General features: G+C 38.5%; 1 protein-coding gene across 2 annotated transcripts in view; it reads right to left on the bottom strand.

Annotated features, from left to right (window-relative positions):
• The window catches only part of NKAIN2 (sodium/potassium transporting ATPase interacting 2), an 806,271-nt gene that overhangs the window by 132,855 nt on the left and 650,765 nt on the right, over positions 1 to 22,651 (bottom strand). For both annotated transcript variants that reach the window (XR_009453396.1, XM_059700239.1), the window contains exon 4: positions 6,172 to 6,372. Coding sequence is in view for 1 of the 2 variants with exons in the window: in XM_059700239.1 (XP_059556222.1) it covers positions 6,172 to 6,372 (201 nt within the window). In the remaining variant the exon portion in view is untranslated. The remainder of the gene's footprint in view (positions 1 to 6,171; positions 6,373 to 22,651) is intronic.

Genomic DNA, 22,651 nt, shown 5'->3' with positions numbered 1-22,651 from the left:
TTAATTGGGTTGTCACAATTATGATTTCACACAATTGATCAAAGCAAAATAGTCTTCCACAAATGCTGACCAAAATCATTAGTATAAAAATAAAATGTTTTTGAAATGCATTACTTGTTAGTACTACACTGAGTCAGAGTTCAGCATGAATTCTATTCTTTTTGCTTGTTTGTTTTTAGGCTTAAGCACAGGAAAATGTTGTTATTGAGAACTATTAGAGACCTTTTTTTTTTTTTTACAATGCTGTCACATACCTCCTGCAACTTCTAATTTGTATGCCACAATTTACATAATTATCTAAACAGTATTTCAAAGAATATACCAACTGATAGATCTATTAGGTGTTTTTTTTTTTCCAATTTTAACAAAATGCAAAGAATTGAAAATTGCCCAATTTGCAATAGCAATTTCTTGGAAATAGACTAAAATCACTACCAGGACATAATCAACGACCAATAATTACATTCTTAACTCTTTCTCTTAAAGTCACCTAGATTAATCTGATTTATATAAAATGTGCTGGGAATATTAAAATATTATTTAATTTCAATATATTTGTTGACATAGTATTTTTGTAAATTTTTACCAAATCATGTGCTTTGAGTGTATTTTTACCAAACTGTACAGTTGCAGATAGGGCTAATTTTGTTTATAAAAATGGCAAAACCAGTAACATAAATTTTTTTTCACTGTGAAACAAATCAACCAAATCAAACTTATTTTGTTTTTTAAGAAATCTGTCTTAATTTTTTTGATTCAAATATCCACATGGCAACCACATCACTTCAGGATGCAGCAAAATAGCTGGGTATCAGCTCATGCCATTTCCTCACTTAACCCTTTAAAATGCTGCAAGTTCACAACATCAATTTATTATTTACTGCTCTAATAGCAATATCCTAAGCTACATGAAAATCGGGACCCAAATATTTGATAATCCAATCTTTGTGAATAAGCATTTCCAGATTGAAGAAGGAGTCAAGTGGAATGTGAGCACTAAGGCCATTCCCTCTCATCCATACCACACACATCAGCTACATCTAAAGAAATACTCATGTACCATTCCCAACTACAACCCCAAATCCACTTGGATAAAGGCATTCCAAGTTTTGAAAATTTCTTAGCAAGTCTCAGCAAGCCGAACGGCAAATATTTATCAGTAACTGGAAATAATTGGAAATATCAGTGACTCCATCCATTTGAAAATACACATTTTATCTTTAAAATTTTTTTTACCACAGTCTGTTGAACAAGGATTTCCACAATTTTATAAACACTACAAGGTACACATTTTTCTGAATAGGGAATAGATATCACTGAAGGATGAACTTGGCAGTGAATCTGTGGACAGCACCAGGTATTAGAACCTATTCTAAAGTCTTCTATGACTTCCCTGCTAATTCATATATGGTTTCTAAGCCAAGTTTAATATCTGTGGGAAATAGTGATCTTATTTACATTTTTATCAATATCCTCTGCTCATCTCCTAAAACTACTAATAATCAATCTGATTAGCCCTAGCTCAGCCGTGGGCAAACTACGGCCCGCGGGCCGGATCCGGCCCGTTTGAAATGAATAAAACTAAAAAAAAAAAAAAAAAAAGACCGTACCCTTTAATGTAATGATGTTTACTTTGAATTTATATTAGTTCACTCAAACACTCCATCCATGCTTTTGTTCCGGCCCTCCGGTCCAGTTTAAGAAACCATTGTGGCCCTCGAGTCAAAAAGTTTGCCCACCCCTGCAGCTGGTTTGGCTCAATGTATAGAGCGTTGGCCTGCAGACCGAAGGGTCCCAGGTTTGATTCTGGCCACGGGCACATGCCTGGTTGTAGGCTCCATCCCCAGTAGGGGATGTGCAGGAGGCAGCCAATCAATGATTTTCTGTCATCATTGATGTATCTATCTCTCTCTCCCTCTCCTTTCCTCTTTAAAATCAATAAAATATATTTAAATAATCAATCTGATTAAACAATAAGAACGTAGAAGTGTGTCAGAAGTTAAAGAAATCAAGGAAGTAAAGGGAAACACCTCCAGCAATTTTGGTTGGAGAAGTTTATATTAAATGTAGAGGTATTGGTCCTGGAAAGGTAGCTAGAGAAAAGAGGGACTGGGCATTTGTTTTTGTTTCTGTTTTCTAATCAATTATTTGGAATCTTAACATATATTTTAAAATATAAAGCAACTCCCATTATCGTAATAAATGTTTTTCGTGAAAGCTTCATTTACTTACATTTCTTTGTATAACACCCTCCCTTTTCATTGTGTTGGTTACAGGAAGTGAGGTCTAATGTGTGCATACCAACTATGAGGCACAAACAACTCCATTCCCCTCACTCATAGCAGACATAGCTAATCAATCATGTCACGCTTTGCCACTAACGAGCTAGAATTTGGGGGGCTTCAGGGATCCATTACGCATCAGCTGGTGCTGGCATACAGGTTGAGACATTTCCTATTGTTGGTGGCAGAGAAAAACCTAGGTCAGCATGTCCATCCTCCCTATTTACCAGCTAAGAAATCTTGGGGAAGGCTTTTCACCTGTTCTGCTGCCCTCACAGGACTATTACACATTAAAGGATTCAATGCCTGTGAACACGTTTTGTAAGCCACGCTGTTGCAGTCACACATTTGAAGAAATCGGCTTAATTTTTGTAGGGTGCACACCACCATCCTTCTAGTCGGTTTCCTTCCTGGCTCTCCCCATACATATTTATTTGATCTGTTTTATAAGTGTGGGATGTTTTTATTTTTGGTTTTATTGAAACGGTGCACACCTGCACCCCTTTTGAATGTGACGTCTGATACTAACTAGAAGACAATGCTGCTGGAGGAGGAGAGAGCTCGCAGCCTCACACCTGGCTCATCATTACGGTGTCTGGCAGTCCTTTCTGCTCCGCTGGAAGCTGTATGATTAATAACCCCTCTTCCCAATTATGAGGATAACTCCTCTTCCTTTGGCTGTAGACAAGAAATATCTTATGTATGTGCAATGCAAATGGTGGGCTTTGTGAATGCTAATTTCAAAACCAGCTAGGAGTTGATTGGCAGAAAACCGAACAACGGGGTGACAGGCGTGCCAGGGGTCAGAAATCTGTGAAAGAAAGGCTTAGTGAAGGTGGAGAAAAGGCACTGGAGAGATTTGGAGTTAATCAAGAGCAATCGCTGGAAGAGCAGCAGTCTATGAAAGCAGATCTAAGCCAGACATCCTGGAAGAGACAGTAGGTTCAAAGGCTGGTGGGAAAACAATGAGAAGAGTGTGAGTTTAGCTGACTTTACAAAAAAGCAGGCTGGAACTCAGAAGCCAAGATTATGCCACAAAAATGCATGAACTGTATTTTCTGTCTATCACATCCTTGAAAAGTGCACCTGGTTTGAATCCTTAGGAACCTCACCCCCTTTTTGACTGTGACATCCTCAAAGTCAGGGATCCTGTCATTTGTTTTTCTGGATGCTGGCAGAGGCCAAGCACTCAGGCAGTGTTCACTGGGCTGGCCTGAACTGAACAGTAGGTTGTCAGGGGCATGATTTGGGTAACACAAATCATTTTGTTTCTTAATCGTGACAGCAGAGTGATCAGAATGAATACAGGAAAATGTACTTGGAATCCATTCACTAGGTCAAGCAAAGTGTTCAAGAGAAGCCCCATTTTGATTTGCATTCTAAAACGAATGAAGATCTGCTAAATTTTCTGCACAACAGATAACTGTCAGCCCAAGGCTGACTAGACAAAAGCAAGCCCAACAACCTTTCTGTCTGTTGAAACTTCTCCAAGCAATTGGCTTGGGTACACTGTTACTAAATTACTCTGAGGTGATCCACAGTTGGCATTGCAAAAGAAGATGCCCCCTGGACAGAAGAAGAGGTGGGAAGGAGAGAGGTAAAAATGCCACATCCTGTGTTAGCTTGTTCAAATGTCTTCTTTCCACTCTGTTGGGGGCAATGTAGACAGAATTCAGAGCCAGTAGCTTGAAATATCAGTTATATCTGCTCTGAGGGCCACTCCATCCATCGTCTTTGTACTGTAGCCACTTTGCCTGTACAGATGGTTTTTACTTATGGTAAAAATACTTTTTCTTTGGGCAGTATGTCAACCTCAACATATGCTCCCACGTCCAAATGTATTTTTTAGAAAATTACACATCTGCCAAAATTTTACGTGGGGTTTAATAAATCTGTGAACTATACATATACACATTATTTCAACTAACTCTCTAAAATATAACTATCCATGCATATAAACTCTATCTTTATAGCATCCTTGACACATAAATGGAAGCTTTCCAAAATGCTTGGGTACAGAACAAAAGGAAGTGCCAGTTGAAGGAATATTTTATGTACAACCTCTCCCCATCACGTTTATGAAGGTGTTTTATCTGTCTCCTGAAACCAGAAATATTTTGCTTGTCCCATGTGAAAATGAGTACTTCATCTGAATGGATTTTAAGTAATGAAATGACTACTTCCATCCCATCAAATCTAACTAATCTTTATTTCAAGATAATCAAAATGAACCGTGTAAGAGTTCAAACATATTCTAGAAAGGTTTGTTTATTAAGAAGTGTCTCAGGTTGGACTTTTCCAGGGAATTCACTCACCACGTGAGCTAAGAACATAATTCAAAATGTGGAAATGATTTATGCTGGTTTCTAAGTATTTACAGTTCTTCCTTCTTCCTGGCCATTTTGTGACTGGGTGGGACTGTGGGACAGGTTCTGGACAACGAACTGTGAGCAATGAGCGTCTCCTCCCACAGAGGAGCGTTTTCTGGCTCCAGATCTAGCTTGCTCTCTGGCATGGCAACCCATGATGACTCATGGCGGCTGCTCCTCCGCCTCCTTTCCTTAGTGACAGTACGGTAGAACCTCCTGCTGACTCAGAAGAATACACTTTTGTGGCTTTTAGTGATAACAGATTTGGAAAGTGCTTACTAGCACAGCATACTTAGCCTATTATAATAAATATATAATAACGCATATATAAATGAAAATATGTGTGTATTGTATATATATGTATATACTTCACTTAAAAAATCTATTAAGTGAAGATATTAGTTTTATAATTGGATTAGTTATATATATGTATATATATCTATCTTTGTTAGTTATATAATTGAATACACACATGCTTACATAGCTTTTTTAAATTCCAAAAGAATTTTATGTAAACTAATTGATACCATTCTACCCAGCACTCTGTCTTGTTAATTAAGAATTGTGAGATAACATCATTCCCAAAGTAATTAACTGAAAAAAAAAGGTAAAAAGCATATCCTACTTGCATTATTTGTTATTAACAATTTTAAGACTATGCACATTAATTGCAGATCTACATGGAATCAGAGAAAAATATATGTGGACCGGCACCTATAGATATGTAATAAATAAATAGAGACATGTATAATACAGTTGACTTAACTTTATAAATCCCACAAATTACTCATTAAGCCTTAGTAAAAGTTTTTTCCTGAGAAAAGTGTATGTTATTTATCTTATTTATCTCTTTGTCATAGTGACACAATATAAAATAATATGTTTTATGTAACATAGGTATGTGTTATGCAAATATGTTCTAAAAATACACAATAGGAAGGACTTAGGAGAGTTCTTTACCAGTATAATACTGTGCAAAAAGAGGGCATAATTGTCCGAGAACTAGAATTCAATTCAAAGAAAAGCTGAATTGTTTTGAAAGTAGGGGAGGGATAAAAGATGATGGATGGTACTTGGGGGAAATCTAGGAAGATAGGGCAAATGGAGAAGGCATTTTGGGACTAAGAGTACACACAGAAAGAAGCCCAGGCCGACAGGAAGAACACCTACTGAAATCTTATACATTTGGGTGTTGCAGCACGTTCCTAGCGAAAACTCTCTGATCTTCCTTCAGAATCTTTGCAAGTCTACTAAAAGCCAAATAATCAAACCTAAACTGGCTGGATTTCTTATGTAGAATGCTGAAGATGCCAACATCTATGTAATGATTGCTGAAAAGAATCAGCATACTCAGTCCAGGGCAAGGCTTAACCTCAAAATCCCTCTTAAAAGTGGCATTAATTAGGAAAAAACAAATAGCCATGTGTTACCTGCGTAGTCCATTTGCCGTGTACTGGGATTGCACAGAAATAAAACAATTCCGGAAGCACTAAAAAGAGTGGTTGTCTGTCAACACTTACTGCGAGGACAATCTGGAGGGAACTATGAGCCACTTCTATGTACTGGTACTCCAGAAAACACCCTGAGACCGTGATGTAGCGATGGTCTTCTGGGGCCCAGTCTGGGGCGGGTGTCACTGATGTCACTGTACATCCTGGTCCATTCTCCATCCACCAAGATCGGTGCATTGAAATATTAAAAGTCAGGATAAGGTCTGTTTCCTGCAAGAAGGCAATTTATAGGGATGAGAATTACTTCATAAATGTTAGTTAGCTTATTCGGACTGACTTGTTCTGAGTTTCCCATTTGGAAATGTGGGTTCCCCGCTGCCCCATCCTTACTTACTGTACTTTATAGGTAGAAAAAAAATCTAAAGTAAAACTATTAGTTCTCCCTGAAAATGATGTACCTATGAATTCTACTTATGACAGTTTACCTGACTACACTATAAAAAAATTATTAGTAAAATTATCAGCGGCTTACATTAATTGTAAACCTGAAGAGTCCTTAGCTCTTACGACTTGTATTTCAAAGGTTGTAATTTTAACTCTTTTGTCAAGTGAAGATCATCTTCTTTTATTTACTTTTTTAAAGATCATCTTATTTTAAATGTATTTTCCTCTCCCTCAGAATATTCACCTTTTGCCCATTTTAAATATTAAAGTTGTATTTCAATTTAGCAAAAGTCAATATAACGTTGTCACTAATACTAACATTTATAAGACCTTTACTTAATAAAACATAATACTACCTTTTTTTCCCTGTCCATTCCTACTATTTTAGCAAATTTTTTCAGGGTCTTTTCAATCTTGTCTACTTGTACTATACAATTAGCCAAAACATTTCTTAAGAAATATCATTAGCAAACTCTTGCAGGGTGGAGAAAATAAGTCAACAACTCATTAGACAGAGTTCAGAATGTACATGTTTAGCTATAAATACAATAAAAGGCATAGATTTTGTACTTAGAGAGCTTATAATCACATATACAAACAATGTCTTCTAGGAAGAAAATGGGGAAAAGGAATGCATCAAATACAATTTACTACTCAACAAGTCAAAAAATTCATAATAAAATGTAAATGGCTATCTTCAACCTGCAATCATTAACTAGATGATATAATCTTATATTCTCATTTACTTCTTGTAGACATTTAAACAAAAGTCTGCGTGTATGTGCATGTTGTGAACCCTGAGGACTAAGAAGGGCTCCTAGTGGCTACCTGGGCTCAAATAAAAACAAAAACATGAAGCAGAACCTAGCAGCCATTTCTGCACAGGTGTCCCTCAGGCGAACCACACTCCAGGGAGCAGCTCTGCACCTCTGCACCACTAGACTGCCTTCCTCTGGGCCACCAAACTGCCTGCCTGCCTGCACTGTGTTTCTGTCACTGGAACTAGCCCTTATAAAGTAGCTTACTATGGTCCTATTTCAACCAATAGGACTGAGGCTTTCCCCATTCTGTCAGAGCTGTGCAGTTCCGACCTATGGGAGCAGCTCTATTCTGACCAATCAGGGATCAGGAGCAGGGATTTCTGTCTATATAACCCAGTTCTCCTCTAGGTAGGAGAGCACACTTTCCATGGAACAATGAAGATTGTGTTTCCTGGCTGGACGACTATAGCTGCCCACAGCAGTGATGGTTCACAGCCACTCTGCATTACCATGAGCTGTTTGCACTGCATAGAGTTTCCTTCACCACATCCCAAACTGGGGGCTCCTGTTGGTATTGAGTTGGCACCAATGACTATCAGCTAACAAGGTGTATATTATTTTAACCACAAAATATAAATTCTTGGTTGTAAAACAGACAACAAAAAGGTCTCCTGGAAGTCTCCTATTAAATTCAACAGAAATTCCTGAGTGTGATCTGATCCATGCATAACCAATACATTATTTAATTCTCACATATTTATGATTTTGATTTCAAAATAGTAAGGGCTTTTGAGACAAAAAACGAACCTTGGTACTACAAAACAAGGCAGAAAACCACAAACCAAATCTTGCATATTCTGGGTGGATTTTTGTTGAAAAACACACAAAATGGGCTCAGAATTGTAAGATTTGAAAACTTTCATATCTCAAGAAAACTTTCATAATTATTTGTTCAGATTAGAATAGTGACAAAAAATGTTGTGTCAATATTTTTATTCATCTCTCTTAGTAAGTTCAGATTAAAGGACCCCAATTTTGGTCATGTCATTTTTCAAAATAATAGGGTCTGATGTGTGACATGAAAGTTGTTATTAGCACTAAAATGTGGTTTCTGAAAAGGGCTATGTGTATTCAGGTCAACACAAGAAGCCTAATTGCTCAACAAACAATAAACATTTGATAAAAAAAATTGACAAGTAAATGAGAAAATGATACTAATAGCACCTCAGAATTTCAATAAAAAGCTAAAATTTACTTTCAGGGGTTATGGCATTTGAAGAAGAGCATACATGCGTATATCTGTTCTGATAGTAAGCAGTGGAGGCTGTATTGCAGAGTTTAAAAGGTGGAGGGTGAGAGTGAGAAGTTTTGAGTTGTCATTTTTAAAAATCTGAAATATTTTCTTAAATTTCTGGAGTAGTCTACTACTTAGTTATTCTTTTGGAATAATACTGTTGAAAATTGATACAGTCCCATTTCTAGGCTGCTTAGTTACTACCTAAAAGGCTAGAAACTGCACTTCTATGTAAATGGAAATTAGGTTATAGTTATCATCATAGTTACTAACAAATTTAATTATTCATATGCCACATGCAAAACACTCTAGCAGGTCGTAATGATGTAAACAGATAGAAAATGCTATCACTCATATCACAGGCTTGTAGTCTTTTTGGGGGACAAGGTACAAAGAGAAAATGTAACTATACGAGAAAGCGTTGGTTAAATACGCAATGAGGGGTGTGGGCAATCTGTGCACAGGTCCTTGGAGAGTGAGATGCCTGTGAACTCAGTGAGATAGCCCCTAGAAGTGGGAAGTCTGGCTGGGGCCAGAAAGAAGGGTCAGGCTTGGACAGGCCATCAGCCTGGGGAGGGGAAACATTTTAAGTAGAATGGACCAGATAGTAAAAATTGTAGAGCTAAGACTACTTATATACTTATGGACCTGTAAGTAGCCTTTATTTTATGAGATGAGAGTTTGTAAGAAGGAGGAGTATAAAATAGCTTTGGAAAGATAAGCTGGGGTTAGACCGGGAGAGACCTAAACGTTAAATCAAACATCTTAGCCTACTGAAGGATGTTTGATCAGTGACAGGACGCTGGCACTGCCAACCATGAACCAAGAGTAATTACAATAGACATAACCAAGTCTCCTGTGGCACTGCAGTGGACAGTGCGGGAAACGTGGTAAGTCCAGTGCAGGTGCTGAATTAAACTACAGTCATTATGGCGGTGATGACACAAATGTTGTAAGACCCGAAGGCTTGACCTCCGTCACCCAGACTCTTCTGCTGAGTTCTATAATGGTCCAGGGAAGCTCGGACCAGGACCACTGCTTTCAATACTCTCAGAGTAGGAATGGGAACAAGTCAGCATTCACCTTACCATAAAACATACATCTGGCGATGACGTTAGAGGAATGAATGCCAAGCAATTTAATTGAAAGAAGCAACCTTTAACAATAAAAACACTCTGGGAGGTTGAAATACTTACATCAATAAAACATATATTTGGTTATCAGGACTGAGAATAAATAGGAAACTCTCTGATTGTATGATATTCTGTAATCAGCTGAGGAGGCAGGAGTTCAGATAGTGAGAAAGGCTGTATTTGACACCAAAAAAATCGCTTTTTTTTCAATAAACTCTTATTTATTTACAATCCATATACACTGGGTTAAAGTTTAAAATATCATCAGAAAGCAGTGTGTTATATCTCATTGCTAATATCTACAAGTAGATATTAATTCATAGGAAACCCTGAAAAATTCTTTAAAAGCATCATCATTCCTGGCTTATTTCTTGCTGGTGAACTTAATATTTTAACCCTAAATACAGCTGGTTCATTTTTTTCTATCAATACATTCATAGATCTATGCAAACCTACTTAGACATATAAAAACCCCAATGCTAAATTTGTCCTGGTATCATATGAATCAGTGAAAGCAAATGATGTTGTTCAAGATGCAGAAAGAAGGAGCTGAGAAAATATGGTTTTAAAAAGATAAGCAAAATCACAAATACACTTTAACAAGTTGGATAAATGTTACATATATAGGAATATAGACCAGAACATAAAGAAGTTCATATCTACCAACTCTAAAATCCAAAGATGCGAGTCATGCTATGATATGATGAACTTATGAGAAGTAGATGGACCATAAAATATACATTTGTGCCCTCCTTTCTTCTAGAATATTCAACTGTGGGTAACCGAGATTTGGATGATCATGGGTCATAAACTCAGTATGACACCATCACTAATATTGATTCCAGTGTCTGGTTTCTGTCGTTAGTTATTCAAGAAAAGATTTAAGAAAATATTTCTGTGACCATGGTGAACATTACAACCATTGCTCTAAAATCAGATGAGAAAAGTCTGATGGTATGTAGATTTCCAAAAGCTAGAGTTCTTAAACCAAAATGTGTCTCTTGCCATTGGTAAAAAGGTTCACCAAAAATTCAATGTAAACCATTTACAGTTCATTGACACTGTGTTTTCATTGTTTCTAGCCTGAAATGGGTTTCTCTGGTCTGTGTTCCCCCAAAAGGCCAGTATTACACTTTTCTAAATCTTATCCTGACTGCCTTCTTAGTTGAGACAAATGTTCCATATTATCACACAATTTGGTCTGCACTGTCTGCATCCAGAACATTGTTGCTGAAGTCGCTTTCTTATGAAATTCTCCCCAATACCTCCTATTAACATCCTGCATATCTCTCTGCATTAGAATTAATACTTTGGTCTACTCCTTCTAGGAAGCTTTTCCTGATTAACCCCATTCCTTTTTTAACATTACAATGTATACCTAATACTTCAAGAGCAATATTATCTTGGTCAACTGCTTTCTTTTTATGGGTAAAGGAGTATGTTAAACCCCAATAATAGTCACCTTTTTTGCTCAAGAAATGTATATTAACTCTTGGCTCTGAAGAAAGCCTGCATCTGGAATATTAAAAAAAAAAAGTTGTTTTAAGATGATCCTTGCAATGATCTAAAAGAGAGAAAGGAAAAGTAGGAAGGAAGGGAGGGAGAGTGGATAAAAGGAAAAGAAGGAAAGGAAAAGAAAAAAAAAGAATTCAATAAAGAAGCCTCCATGCTATATTCAAGTTAATTGAACCTCCAGGCTCAAAAGTCCTTTTTTTCTTTTCTTTTCCTTTTTTTTCTTTTTACTCCTAATGTTAGGACCCATCTGCTGAGTGGGATCTAAGTTTGGCAAAATGAGTCTGCTCTCCTCTCTTTCACACCCTCACAAGCAGATGCTCCAGGCAGAATTTTCTCAGCTGGTTACAATGATGAAAGATCAACTTCTCACTGACTTTATCGGTTTCCCTGTATGAAAAGCTCCTCAGGCAGCTTTTCCTGCTGATTTCTCACCTTCCCGTTTGTTCCCTCCCTGCAGGTATGTTTTCCATCTTGTGAGTGTTCCTTTCCTGTCTTAGAGCTTTGAAAAGTGATCTGCATTCACTCAAGGGAGTTAGGGAGGCAAAGAACATGTTAGCTCTTTCAAGAGATGTTACGGCCATTTTAGCACTCACCAGAAGCCCACCCTGGCATTTGTTTTCAAATCACAGTTATGTGGGTTTTTAATTGCCATGGAGGCACAGAGGTTCAGATGATAGTGAAGGCTTGGAGACACTGAAGGCACATTGCCATGTCCTCCCGAATAGTTCCACACCTTTACTCCCGGTCATTAACTCACCTACATATGCAACCCACCTCTGGTACTGATGTCATTTTGGAAACTATGATTTAGACAGCATCTGTGCTTGTCACCAAGGATTTTTTAACTTGTCAACAGAATTGAATTGGGAGCCCAATTTAATTTGAATCCATAGTTCAAAATGTATATTGGTTTAATTTGTTATGAGAGATGCTAATAAAGTTTTATGTCCTTTCTTCATTCATTTTCTGGGAGAGAACATTCCATGGAGAAATGACCAAAAAATGGTAGCAAGACAAAGATGAGCCAAGTGTTAATGTTACTGATGGACTTCATAGTCATTTTTTAGTTACTGAGAATGGCCACAACTGGGTATGAAGTGAAATGCTAATTAACAAAAAAATTTCTCTGTAAAATGTTTATAAGTCTTTAATTTTGAATAAGTTCAGTTTTGCAGCTTATTGATAAATTTGAGGCAATCTATATTACAAAAAAAAGGAAATAAAGTTTGTGTATTCATTGCCTAGTAAATGCTACAATAACATTTAGAAGTAGGGATCACTATGCTTATTTAATAGAAAAAATAAGGCTGAGCATGAATATATATCTGCAAAAGTTATTTTTATTAAGGATGAAAGCTAGGTTTCAAACTTATTTTTTTCTGACTCATGCTTTCCTACTGGACCTTGTTGCCTTTTACAGAAATTATCTTGGCCATCCAATCAATCATTGCAAAATACCATATTTAGTCTTCTTTATGAGAATGTACTGAAATAAAAAAAAAGGTGGACACAGAATTCATACAATTTATTTCAAAAATTTCCAGATGCAGTTCAGAAACCTACTCAACATTATAAAAGACCTTGACATGTCCTCTTAGGTGGTTTGCCAAAGCTAATACAAAATTCATTGCACCCTGCAGTTACAATACTGTTGTATCTGCCATGCATTTGGATGAAGAAGCTTTTAAAGATATTTTAGTTGTACTTTATTCTCATGAGAGCATTTTTTTTAAGTTGTAAGATTTGTCTCCTGTCTTATTTTTATCCTGGCAAGTACATAGATCAATACTGCTTAGAATTTGTGGAGACAAATATAAATAAACCTGTAAGTCTAAATACAACACCTTTAAGAATATGTATCTATTTCATTTGGATTGTTTCCAAAGAGCTCTTTGTAGCTTTTGTTACACACAAGGCCAAGAGGCGACTGGAGGTCACTATCTAGAAGAAAACATTAATAAACAGAAAAATAGTCATCATTAAAGTGGTCATCCATAGCCATAAGCCAAGGAGCCACTTGAATTTATACCATACGGGTTAGCATATCCAATATGAAATTGGAAATCACATAGAGAAAAACACGGTGGTATGATTTTAAATTATAGGTAGAGTTTGTGAAGCTACTTCAATAAAGGAATAATAAAGTAAACAGCTCTTTTCTGCAGTGAACATAGGAATTGTATGGCATATAACCTTCTCATATACCAAAGAGACCTTACAGACTTCTGTCAGACTGTTTGGTTTGGTGTGTAACAGACACTGATAAGATTGCATCCTGTGTCCAGGGTGGTTATGGGGTTTAAAAACCATGTCATATGAGGAGCCATGAGAGAATTCTGGTTGAATTGTCTGTAAAAGGAAAGAATCAGAAGGATCTTCATAATTGCCTTTAAATATTTAAAGAAGTACCCAAATCCAGAGGGATCATACTCATTATTTACAGTTAACCCCAGAAAGGCAGGCACAGATTCAAGCTAATGAATTTATCTGGAAGGTAAGGCAGACCAAAGGATTAGAAGTGCTCTCAAACGGAATGGGTGGTATTCTGAATAATGAATGCCTATAGCTAGGCGGTCATTTAAGAGTGAAGACTGCACTCAAAACTTGTACAGTCTCTTCCCTCAATATGGCTAGTTTATGTTAATAGTCTGCCTCCACTGACCACTCATTTTATCTATTACATACTATGCTGTATTTGACAATGATTATATATAAATTCTCAGCATCAGGACACTTAGAGAATCACTTTTGAAGTATCAAAATCATTTTAGCTCTCTTGTGAAAAGGAGCAATTTTAATAAATTTCCACCAATCACTGTTTATTCACAGCTAGAGCCAAGGGAAGAACCTGAATTTACACATTGAATCTGAAAAGATGCCAACAAAAATTCAAGCAATTTAAGAATTTAATCTAGTTAGAATATTAAAAGTTACTTACTGTTATAGAGTATGGCTACATAATTTTTAGTAACTTTGTACCCATCATGCATCTCTCAATGATGAGAATACGCCGAGAAATGTATTCCTAGGCAATTTCACCCTTGTGTGGACAACATAGAGTGCACTTGAACAAACCCCGAAGGTATAGCCTACTACACACCTAGGTTGTCTGGTATAGCCTATTGCCCCTAGGCTGCAAGCCTCTATAGCACGTTACTGTATGAAACAACAAGAGATTGAGTACAAGAGAAAATGATGCAATCAAGAGGTGAAGTAAACACGAGATGTACTATGAGGATGCTGCCAGCATAACACACATACTGTTTAACAGAAAACTTTTTTGTAAGTAGAAAAAGTACACTCTAAAATAAGAATAAAAGGTATCATATAGTTAATAAATAAGTCAGTAACATAGTCCTTTTTTATCATTATCGAGCATAATGCACTGTACTTAATTGTATGTGCCATCCTATATAATAAAAGCATAATATGCTAAGTGTCCAGTTGTCTGGTCGTCCGTTTAACCAATCAAAGTATAATATGCTAATGATATGCTAAGGCCGCTCAACCACTCTCTATGACGTGCACTGACCACCAGGGGGCAGATGCTTTGACTGGTAGATTAGCTTGCTGCTGGGGTCCGGCCAATCAGGACTGAGTGAGACAGGCCGGACATGCCCTGGAGCCCTCCCACGGTCCCTCCCCAGCTTGCCAACCTCCCACGTTCCTCCCTGGACCTGACTGTGCACTAGTGGGGTCCCTCGGCCTGGCCTGTGCCCTCTGCAATCCGGGCTGAGGGACCCCCCCACCTGAGTGCATGGATTTCGTGCACCAGGCCTCTAGTACTTTTATATGACTGGTAGCACAAGGGGTTTGGTCACAGCAGCATCAGCGTAAACACTTAAGTACTACAGTTTGCCATGACATTACAACAGATATAATGTCACTAGGTGATAGGAAGCTTTCATCTCCATGATAATATTACGGGACCACCATTGTATATTTGGCCAGTTGTTGACCAGAATATGGCTCTGTAGCACCTGGCTTTACTTTAAAAAATTCAGTCACAAAAGAACTGAAAGTTATTGTAGATCCCAAGGCTAACTAAATTCAAACCTGACATTCGACTCCTTCCACTCTAAAATGCAGTTATTCATTTTCCCTGGTGGTACACTGCCACTTAGCATGGAATGAAGCTTTAGTTTTTATTAACTGTATAATTTGATTTCTCCCTAGTTGAGTCCGTGTTAATCATTCTCCATAAAGAGAAATGTATGCGCCTGTCTGAGATTACTGAGAATAAAAGGGAAGAGTAAAAAATATTTCATGTTCAGGAAAATTTTGAAAGAGCTCACGTAATGCATTGCAATCACTTTTATTTTCAGGTTGAAATTATCCAGGTAATTATGCAATTTCTCTGCTCTGCTTACCAGTGGAAACTAAGATAGTAGGGCTGGTGGGAAAAGTAAAACTCTGTGAAAGAGAAGACTTGAGCTCATGACCACGGGTATCATTCTCCATAGAGCTTTCTCATTCTGTAGTGCAGAGGAGAGAATGATCATCCCTTTCCAGGTAATTGAGTACCAGAGAAGTATAATGGGAATTGTTTCCTTGAATGAGGATGAATTTGGTCTTCGTGGTAAAGCTCTGTGAGATACGGACATAAAGAGATTTCTGATCATTTGTAATAATTGACCATTTTCATCTGAAGAATCCTATCTTTAGCTGGGGATGAGCACATGGCTGGGAACCTTTTCATATCACTTTAAGACACTTCCCTCTCTAGCAAAGGATAGTCTTGACATGCTTTCATGGTAATAGTGGCCAGACCCTATGATCTGGCTACTCCACTTTGTTACTCTGTCCACAGCACTTCTTCATACTGCCTATCCTGACCTCTGCCCAAGTGTAGGAAGCCTACATTCACCTGTGTACATTTCTAAGCACAACACTGGTTTACCCACCTTGCTCTAAACCTCCGTCTCTCCATTCTAACCCAACACTTCAGACTCTACATGAAACTGCAGTAACTATGTGAAACCTTCCTATGCTGGCCATATTCTTGCCTGTAACTTCCTGCCAGCATGATTTGAATTCAGAACCTGGGCCTTACAATACGTGACTGCTTTCCAAGACATAAGGCACATCAACATAGAACCTAGAGTCTAAATATACTCACTAATTACTGGCATATGTATCCCTTGGCTATGACAAGTGTCTAGTATAGCTTTCGAACTGACATTTATTGAGTCAATAGGATGCATGTACTTATAATGAATGTACGGTCTGTCTCTTTATAACTTGGTTTAACCTTTCTTTTTTGACTAAAATGGATTTCTGGAAAGTACATCATGTTGTTTCAATACCTTATGTTGAAAAAGGTTTTGATGTTTATCAGATTTAAACCATAAACAAAGAAGCTAAAGGAAATGAATAAGAAACTTGTGCTCAATTAGATTAATGATCACAGTAGGTATTGCTTTGCTTCTCTTAAACCCCGGGGTACTTATTTTCTTCCACAAAACGTAAACAGAAAACAATATTTCTCCTGTGTACCTGGGTAAATTATTCCTTCCCATGGGCCAAAATAAATTTAAACAATCATGATGCACTGTTTGTTGGGGGGCATAATTTGAGATAGGAAATAGAATTGAATATGATATTTGGAGCTAGTCTGAGAGAAATCATTTCAGAGCCTTCTACAGGCAAAAAGATAAACTGCCTTATCATTGTCTGACGCAAACACCTGAAATTTCAACAGTTAGTTTTGGGGACAAAAGTCCTTTGAAAGTGGGAGGACTGTTCTGGTTGACTTCTGGTCCTCTCCCCTCTGCATAGCTCTGGGGCTTACTTCTTAGACTCAATAGATTAGGAGAAAAAGAAAAAGTACTTATTTCCCACTCTTCAGGTTTTTAGAGATGAAAAACAATTTTTATTTTATTTCTCCTCAGGGAAAAGGATGGGAGAGATATATCTCCCATGTCTTTTTCTATCTCTTCGCCCCACCAGCTCCATGAAGAGCAACTTGTTTGATGGATAAGGTTGGAAATGGGAGTGAGCCTGCTCAGCTCAGCCAGAACTCTCCTCATATTTGGAGACAGCTTATCCGCAGAATGCACACAATCTTTGTAACTCCATGGGGTGAAATCACAGGCTCAAATTATATCTTCTTTGTAGTGATATTCACATAGGTATTTGATAAAGATATATTCATATGGATAGTTAATAAAGATATAGTTATATATTTATGGTTATCATTCATAAAAATATGCAACTCAACTGAATGTGTGCCTGGAAGTTGAATGATACTGGACTGGAGGATGGGGCATGGAAACCAGAGGCCCAAGGGAAGTACTCGAGAGAAGTCAGTATTATCCACAGGGCCCTACGTACCCACAGTCCTCTTTTGAGGAATAGAGTCGGTGACCCAAAATTTTCCTACACAGCTAATTGGATAATGAATGTAAACTTTATACAGACAAAGATCAATAGAACCAGTTAGGTTGAATATAATACATTCAGATAAAATTAGTTGCATATCATTAAAGTATTCTTACCTAAGTCATTTCAGGTATTCTAAATATGTCTTAATTTAAAACCTGAAATATGGCCTATTTAATAAAAATTAACCAAGATTCTAGTTCTTCAAGACAATGAAGGCCATCACTGTGAAGGATAAAATATAAATAAGACATGATTTAGCCTTCAAAGACTGTACAATCTGATAAACTGTCAAGCAACATGTGTAATTACATCATAAGGTAAAACATGGCTATAACCTTAAGAAAGATAAAAAACACTTTGGAAGTAAAGGTCACATCTGCTTGAGTTATCATGAAAGGCTTAACAGTAGAGTGGATATTTTAACTAGGCCTTAAAGAACAAAGAAAATTTAAGTAGGGAGAGATTTAAGAGGGAAATGTGGGCAAAGGTAAAAAGTGAACACCACAATTTAGAAAGAAAATACTTAAGAAATGATGAGTTGGTCTATGAGACTATAGTGGTTTGCTTTCGTACATGTGTGTGTATATATGTGAATGGTATGAGTAGGTGAGTTTGTGTCAGCACTAGTATATAAATGTGTGTGTGTGAACAAGCATGAGTATGTAAAGGTGCATGAGCATGAATGTGTACACTGTAAATGTGTGTGAGTGAGGGTGTGCGTGTGAGTGTATGTGAGTGTGAGTATGTGAGTGTGTGTATGTACATGCTCCAGGACAATCACTGTGGGGGAAGGGAAGTAGCAAGTAGGGTGTGCTAGAGGCAATTTGAGAGCCATGGGGCACTAAAGCAAACAGCTAAGATTACTGAGTACCTTGGAACCAACAGAGCACCTTTTTGAGTGTGATATCCACAAATACTCAGACTTTTAGGTTCATACAATCTAGGAAGCCAGCTTGGATGACTGCGGATGTAGAGTTGCATTGCATAAGAAAAAGCAATGGGTGTGAACTAACATATGTTGACACTTTATAGAAATTATCTCATTTCATTCTCAATAGAATATTCTTTTTCCATTTTCAAGTGGATATCTTACACAGAGAAAACTGATGCTGAGTGATTAAGTGACTTTGCTAAAGGACAACTAGGATCTGGACTGAACTCATAATTTGTCTTACTCCAAATCTCATGATTTCCCCAAAATATCACTGATTTCTAAATTTTAATTATTTGCATAATCTTCCTTGGTTTGACTTATTACCACTGTGCTAGACTCTTAGTATGGTTCTTGTAATTTATAACTTTATTTTGAAAAGGAAATTAATATTACTATTTGATGTGCTGGTTATGTTTTTCTAATACAAATTAAAAATTCTTATATAACATGGCATCCTCAGCTAGTATAGTAGGTACCTTTGTAATAAGAAAGTGCCCTCCAAATGCCCCTCCTGCTCCCCCAAAGCCCAGCTTAGCTCTGATTTCAAGACACAGGGCTTGGTGAACAAAACTAACATTTATTTCAGCCTCCACTTACCCCTTCAGGAAGATGCCTTGGGGCAGGGCATAACCTGCAGAGTGTTATGTGGTGGCCCTGCGTATACCTATTAAACTGTAAAAAGACAAAAAACCTTGCCTGGCTATGTACCTCCTTATACAGTCTAGCAGGCTTTTGGAAATACGGCATTTCACAGAATAAGAGGCGGCCGTCAGTTGTCTTGATATCTGTGAATTCCTCCTTAGCCTACAACTTATGGATGGAAGGCATTTAATGAGGCATGAGTCATTTCACAGAATGGATTTCCCGGATGTTTAATGCATCTTTAAATGCGTGTTAAATAGATGGATTTACATACTTGGATATGTAAATTCTACTTTGCCGGGAGCCGGTCCATCCTTGCTGTTTCAAGGGACCTGGCATATATGGCATACGGTTCTTAATATGTTTGCTCACCTTCTTGGTGCTGTGTTTTAACCAAGGTCACCTCTCCGAGAAAGGTTGTTTCCCCAGGTAGGGATTTTTCCCTGAAGTCAGGGAGGGGATAAAACCCCTCAACTAAGTGCCAGGTGGGTAATTAATCACTTTAACTACGAACAATCATGCTTAAGCTACATAATCTTTACTCCCTGGAATGGAGATAAGAAACGCCCTAACCTTTGTAATAGAGATTGATAGGATTGAATCAACTGGTATAAATACAGATGTAACAAGACAGAAAGAGACAGAGCTTAGAAGAGAGCCAAGAAGACAGAACCTACACAGAACCTACAGACAGAAGAACTTCGCTGGAGAGAACATGGCAAAAGATCCTGGACTGAACCTGACTACAGAAATTGGCAAGAGAACCTGACTAGAACCTGGTGACTGAGCCTGGCTGGAGAGCCTGGACGGAGCCTGGCTGGAGAACCTAGCGAGGGAACATGGCTACAGAACCTCGCTGGAAATCCGAAGCAGAACCTCTCTGGAGATCCAGACCAGAACTTGGCTGGAGATCTTGGCTAGAGATCCTGGCTAGGCTGCTGATCAACTGAACACTGTCTCCGTGTCTTTCCTTCTTTGCCGACTCCGTCTAAACCTTTGGGGACCCCTGGACCCGCTGGGGCTGGACCCCGGCATCTGGCGCCCGAACAGGGACCCCTAGGTAAGCCCCACTCTCGGGACGGATCGGACTCCACCGTAGGAAGAGGGTGGATAGTCTTCGCCGACTCCGTCCACACCTTTCGGAACCCCTGGAACAGGATTCCCATAGGTAAGCCCCCCCCATTGAGAACCCCCACATTCGGGACGGATAGGACTCCACCAGGGTGCTACAGACCCCCCTATAGAGGATAAGTAGGGTAAGAAGGTGGATAGTACAGAACTTAGATTGAGAAGATGTGCCATACTGAGTCCAAAGAAAGAAGACTCTGTATTGATCTTTAGATTAAGAAGATGTGCCATACTGAGTCTAAAGAAAGAAGACTCTGTATTGATCTTTTAACACATATGCTTGCTAGCAGAGGAATTAAGGTTACTCCCAGTCAGATGGAACATTTTATACAAGAAATACGTCCATGCTTTTCTGAGGAAGGAAAGGTGCCGGAAAGGTAAATGTAGAGGCATGGGAGAAGGTAGGCCCAAGGAGCCTTATCCTTAACCCCACTGCAGCCTTTCCACCCCGGGAAAGTGCAGGATTGGCAAGCTCTCCCTGGGATGATAGATCAGGACTCAGGTAATAGCGGAAAGCGCCAATCCTACTCTTAAAATGGATACATTTGAGGTTTTTCTTATTAATGCTTGCTTTTAAAAAATAAAAAAGGGGGAATTTGCCGGGAGCCAGTCCATCCTTGCTGTTTCAAGGGACCTGGCATATATGGCATACGGTTCTTAATATGTTTGCTCACCTTCTTGGCGCTGTGTTTTAACCAAGGTCACCTCTCCGAGAAAGGTTGTTTCCCCACGTAGGGATTTTTCCCTGAAGTTAGGGAGGGGATGAAGCTCCTTAACTAAGTGCCAGGTGGGTAGTTAATCAATTTAACTACAAACAATCATGCTTAAGCTACATAATCTTTACTCCCTGGAATGGAGATAAGAAACGCCCTAACCTTTGTAATAGAGATTGACAGGATTAAAATGAACTGGTATAAATACAGTTGTAACAAGACAGACAGAGACAGAACTCAGAATCTAGAGACAGAGACAGAACTCAGAACACAGAACTAAGGACACAGGGCTTGGAAGACAGGACCAAGAGAGACAGAGCCTAGGCACAGAACCTACACAGAACGTTCTCTAGGGACAGAAGAACTTCGCTGGCGAGAGCATGCCGGAGGATCCTGGACAGGGACTGGCCTCAGAGCCTGGAGGCGGAGCCTAGCGAGAGAGCATGGCAGGGGATCCTGGACTGAACCTGACTGCGGAGATTGACAGGAGAGCCTGACTAGAACCTGGTGACTGGACCTGCCTGGAGAACCTGGACAGAACCTGGCTGGAGATCCTAAGCAGAACCTCTCTGGAGATCGAGACCAGAACTTGGCTGGAGATCCTGGCTAGGCTGCTGATCAACTGAACGCTGTCTCCGTGTCATTCCTTCTTCGCCGACTCCGTCCACACCTTTGGGGACCCCTGGACCTGCTGGGGTTGGACCCCGGCACTACTTTGGTTCAGGAATCTCCATAAAGTTGATGATAACAGCACAGGTATCCTAGGACTGCCCCTGGGTAGAGTTATATCTTGACTCCACGATTCATTTATGTCTATTTTTCAGAAGTTTCAATATTTCATCAATTTAGAGCTGATCTCAGGTTCCTACAAACTCAGGAGAGAGCTTTTTGAATGGGACTTTGGAATCTGGCCTTTCACCGCTGCTTTCAACTTTTAATACCCCATTCACTGTATTCCTACTTAGTTCAGATCCTGGCAATTATTTCCTCTTTAGATATTCATGCAAGAAGCAAAGAATATTCTTTTTTCCATTTTCAAGTGGTAACACACATTAAGTAAATTGAGTTATTTTTTTTTTAAAGAAAACAATGTATTCTAGCAGAAAGAGTAGGGAAAAAGACACACTTTGAATCTGGCATTCCATAGTTTCTAACTGTGTAACCTTAGCCAAGTTAATTAACCTTTCTGCCTTATTCTTTAAAATGTAGATAATACTCTTAAGTTTTTCTGCGAGACCAAAAAAACATAAACCCTCTGCAGCACAAAGTAAGTTTTCAATGAAAATACTTTCTTTCCTCCTTTCATAGTAACTTTAAGTTGTAAAAAGTGAGAAAAAGCTATTCAAGATTTTTGAAAAATATTTCTGCTGTACCACTGGTTCATATCCAGCTATTTGGTATTATTAAAGTAACTGGTTATTTCCTTCTTGCTATAATTTCAAGAAAGTACTTCTCACCAGATAATAAAACAAAACCAAAGGACTGGCATTTCATGTTCCCGAATTATAAGATCGAACATTTTCCTTCCTGGGTCAGCAGGGTCACAACCTTATGGAACAGCAGCACCTGCTCTGGCACCTGGCTCCCTGCGGTGACAGAGA

This window comes from Myotis daubentonii, chromosome 6 (genome assembly GCF_963259705.1).
Source record: "Myotis daubentonii chromosome 6, mMyoDau2.1, whole genome shotgun sequence".
In the NCBI taxonomy this organism is placed as follows: domain Eukaryota; kingdom Metazoa; phylum Chordata; class Mammalia; order Chiroptera; family Vespertilionidae; genus Myotis; species Myotis daubentonii.
Note: the sequence above shows the minus strand (reverse complement) of the source record. Positions and strands in the feature narration are given on the sequence as shown.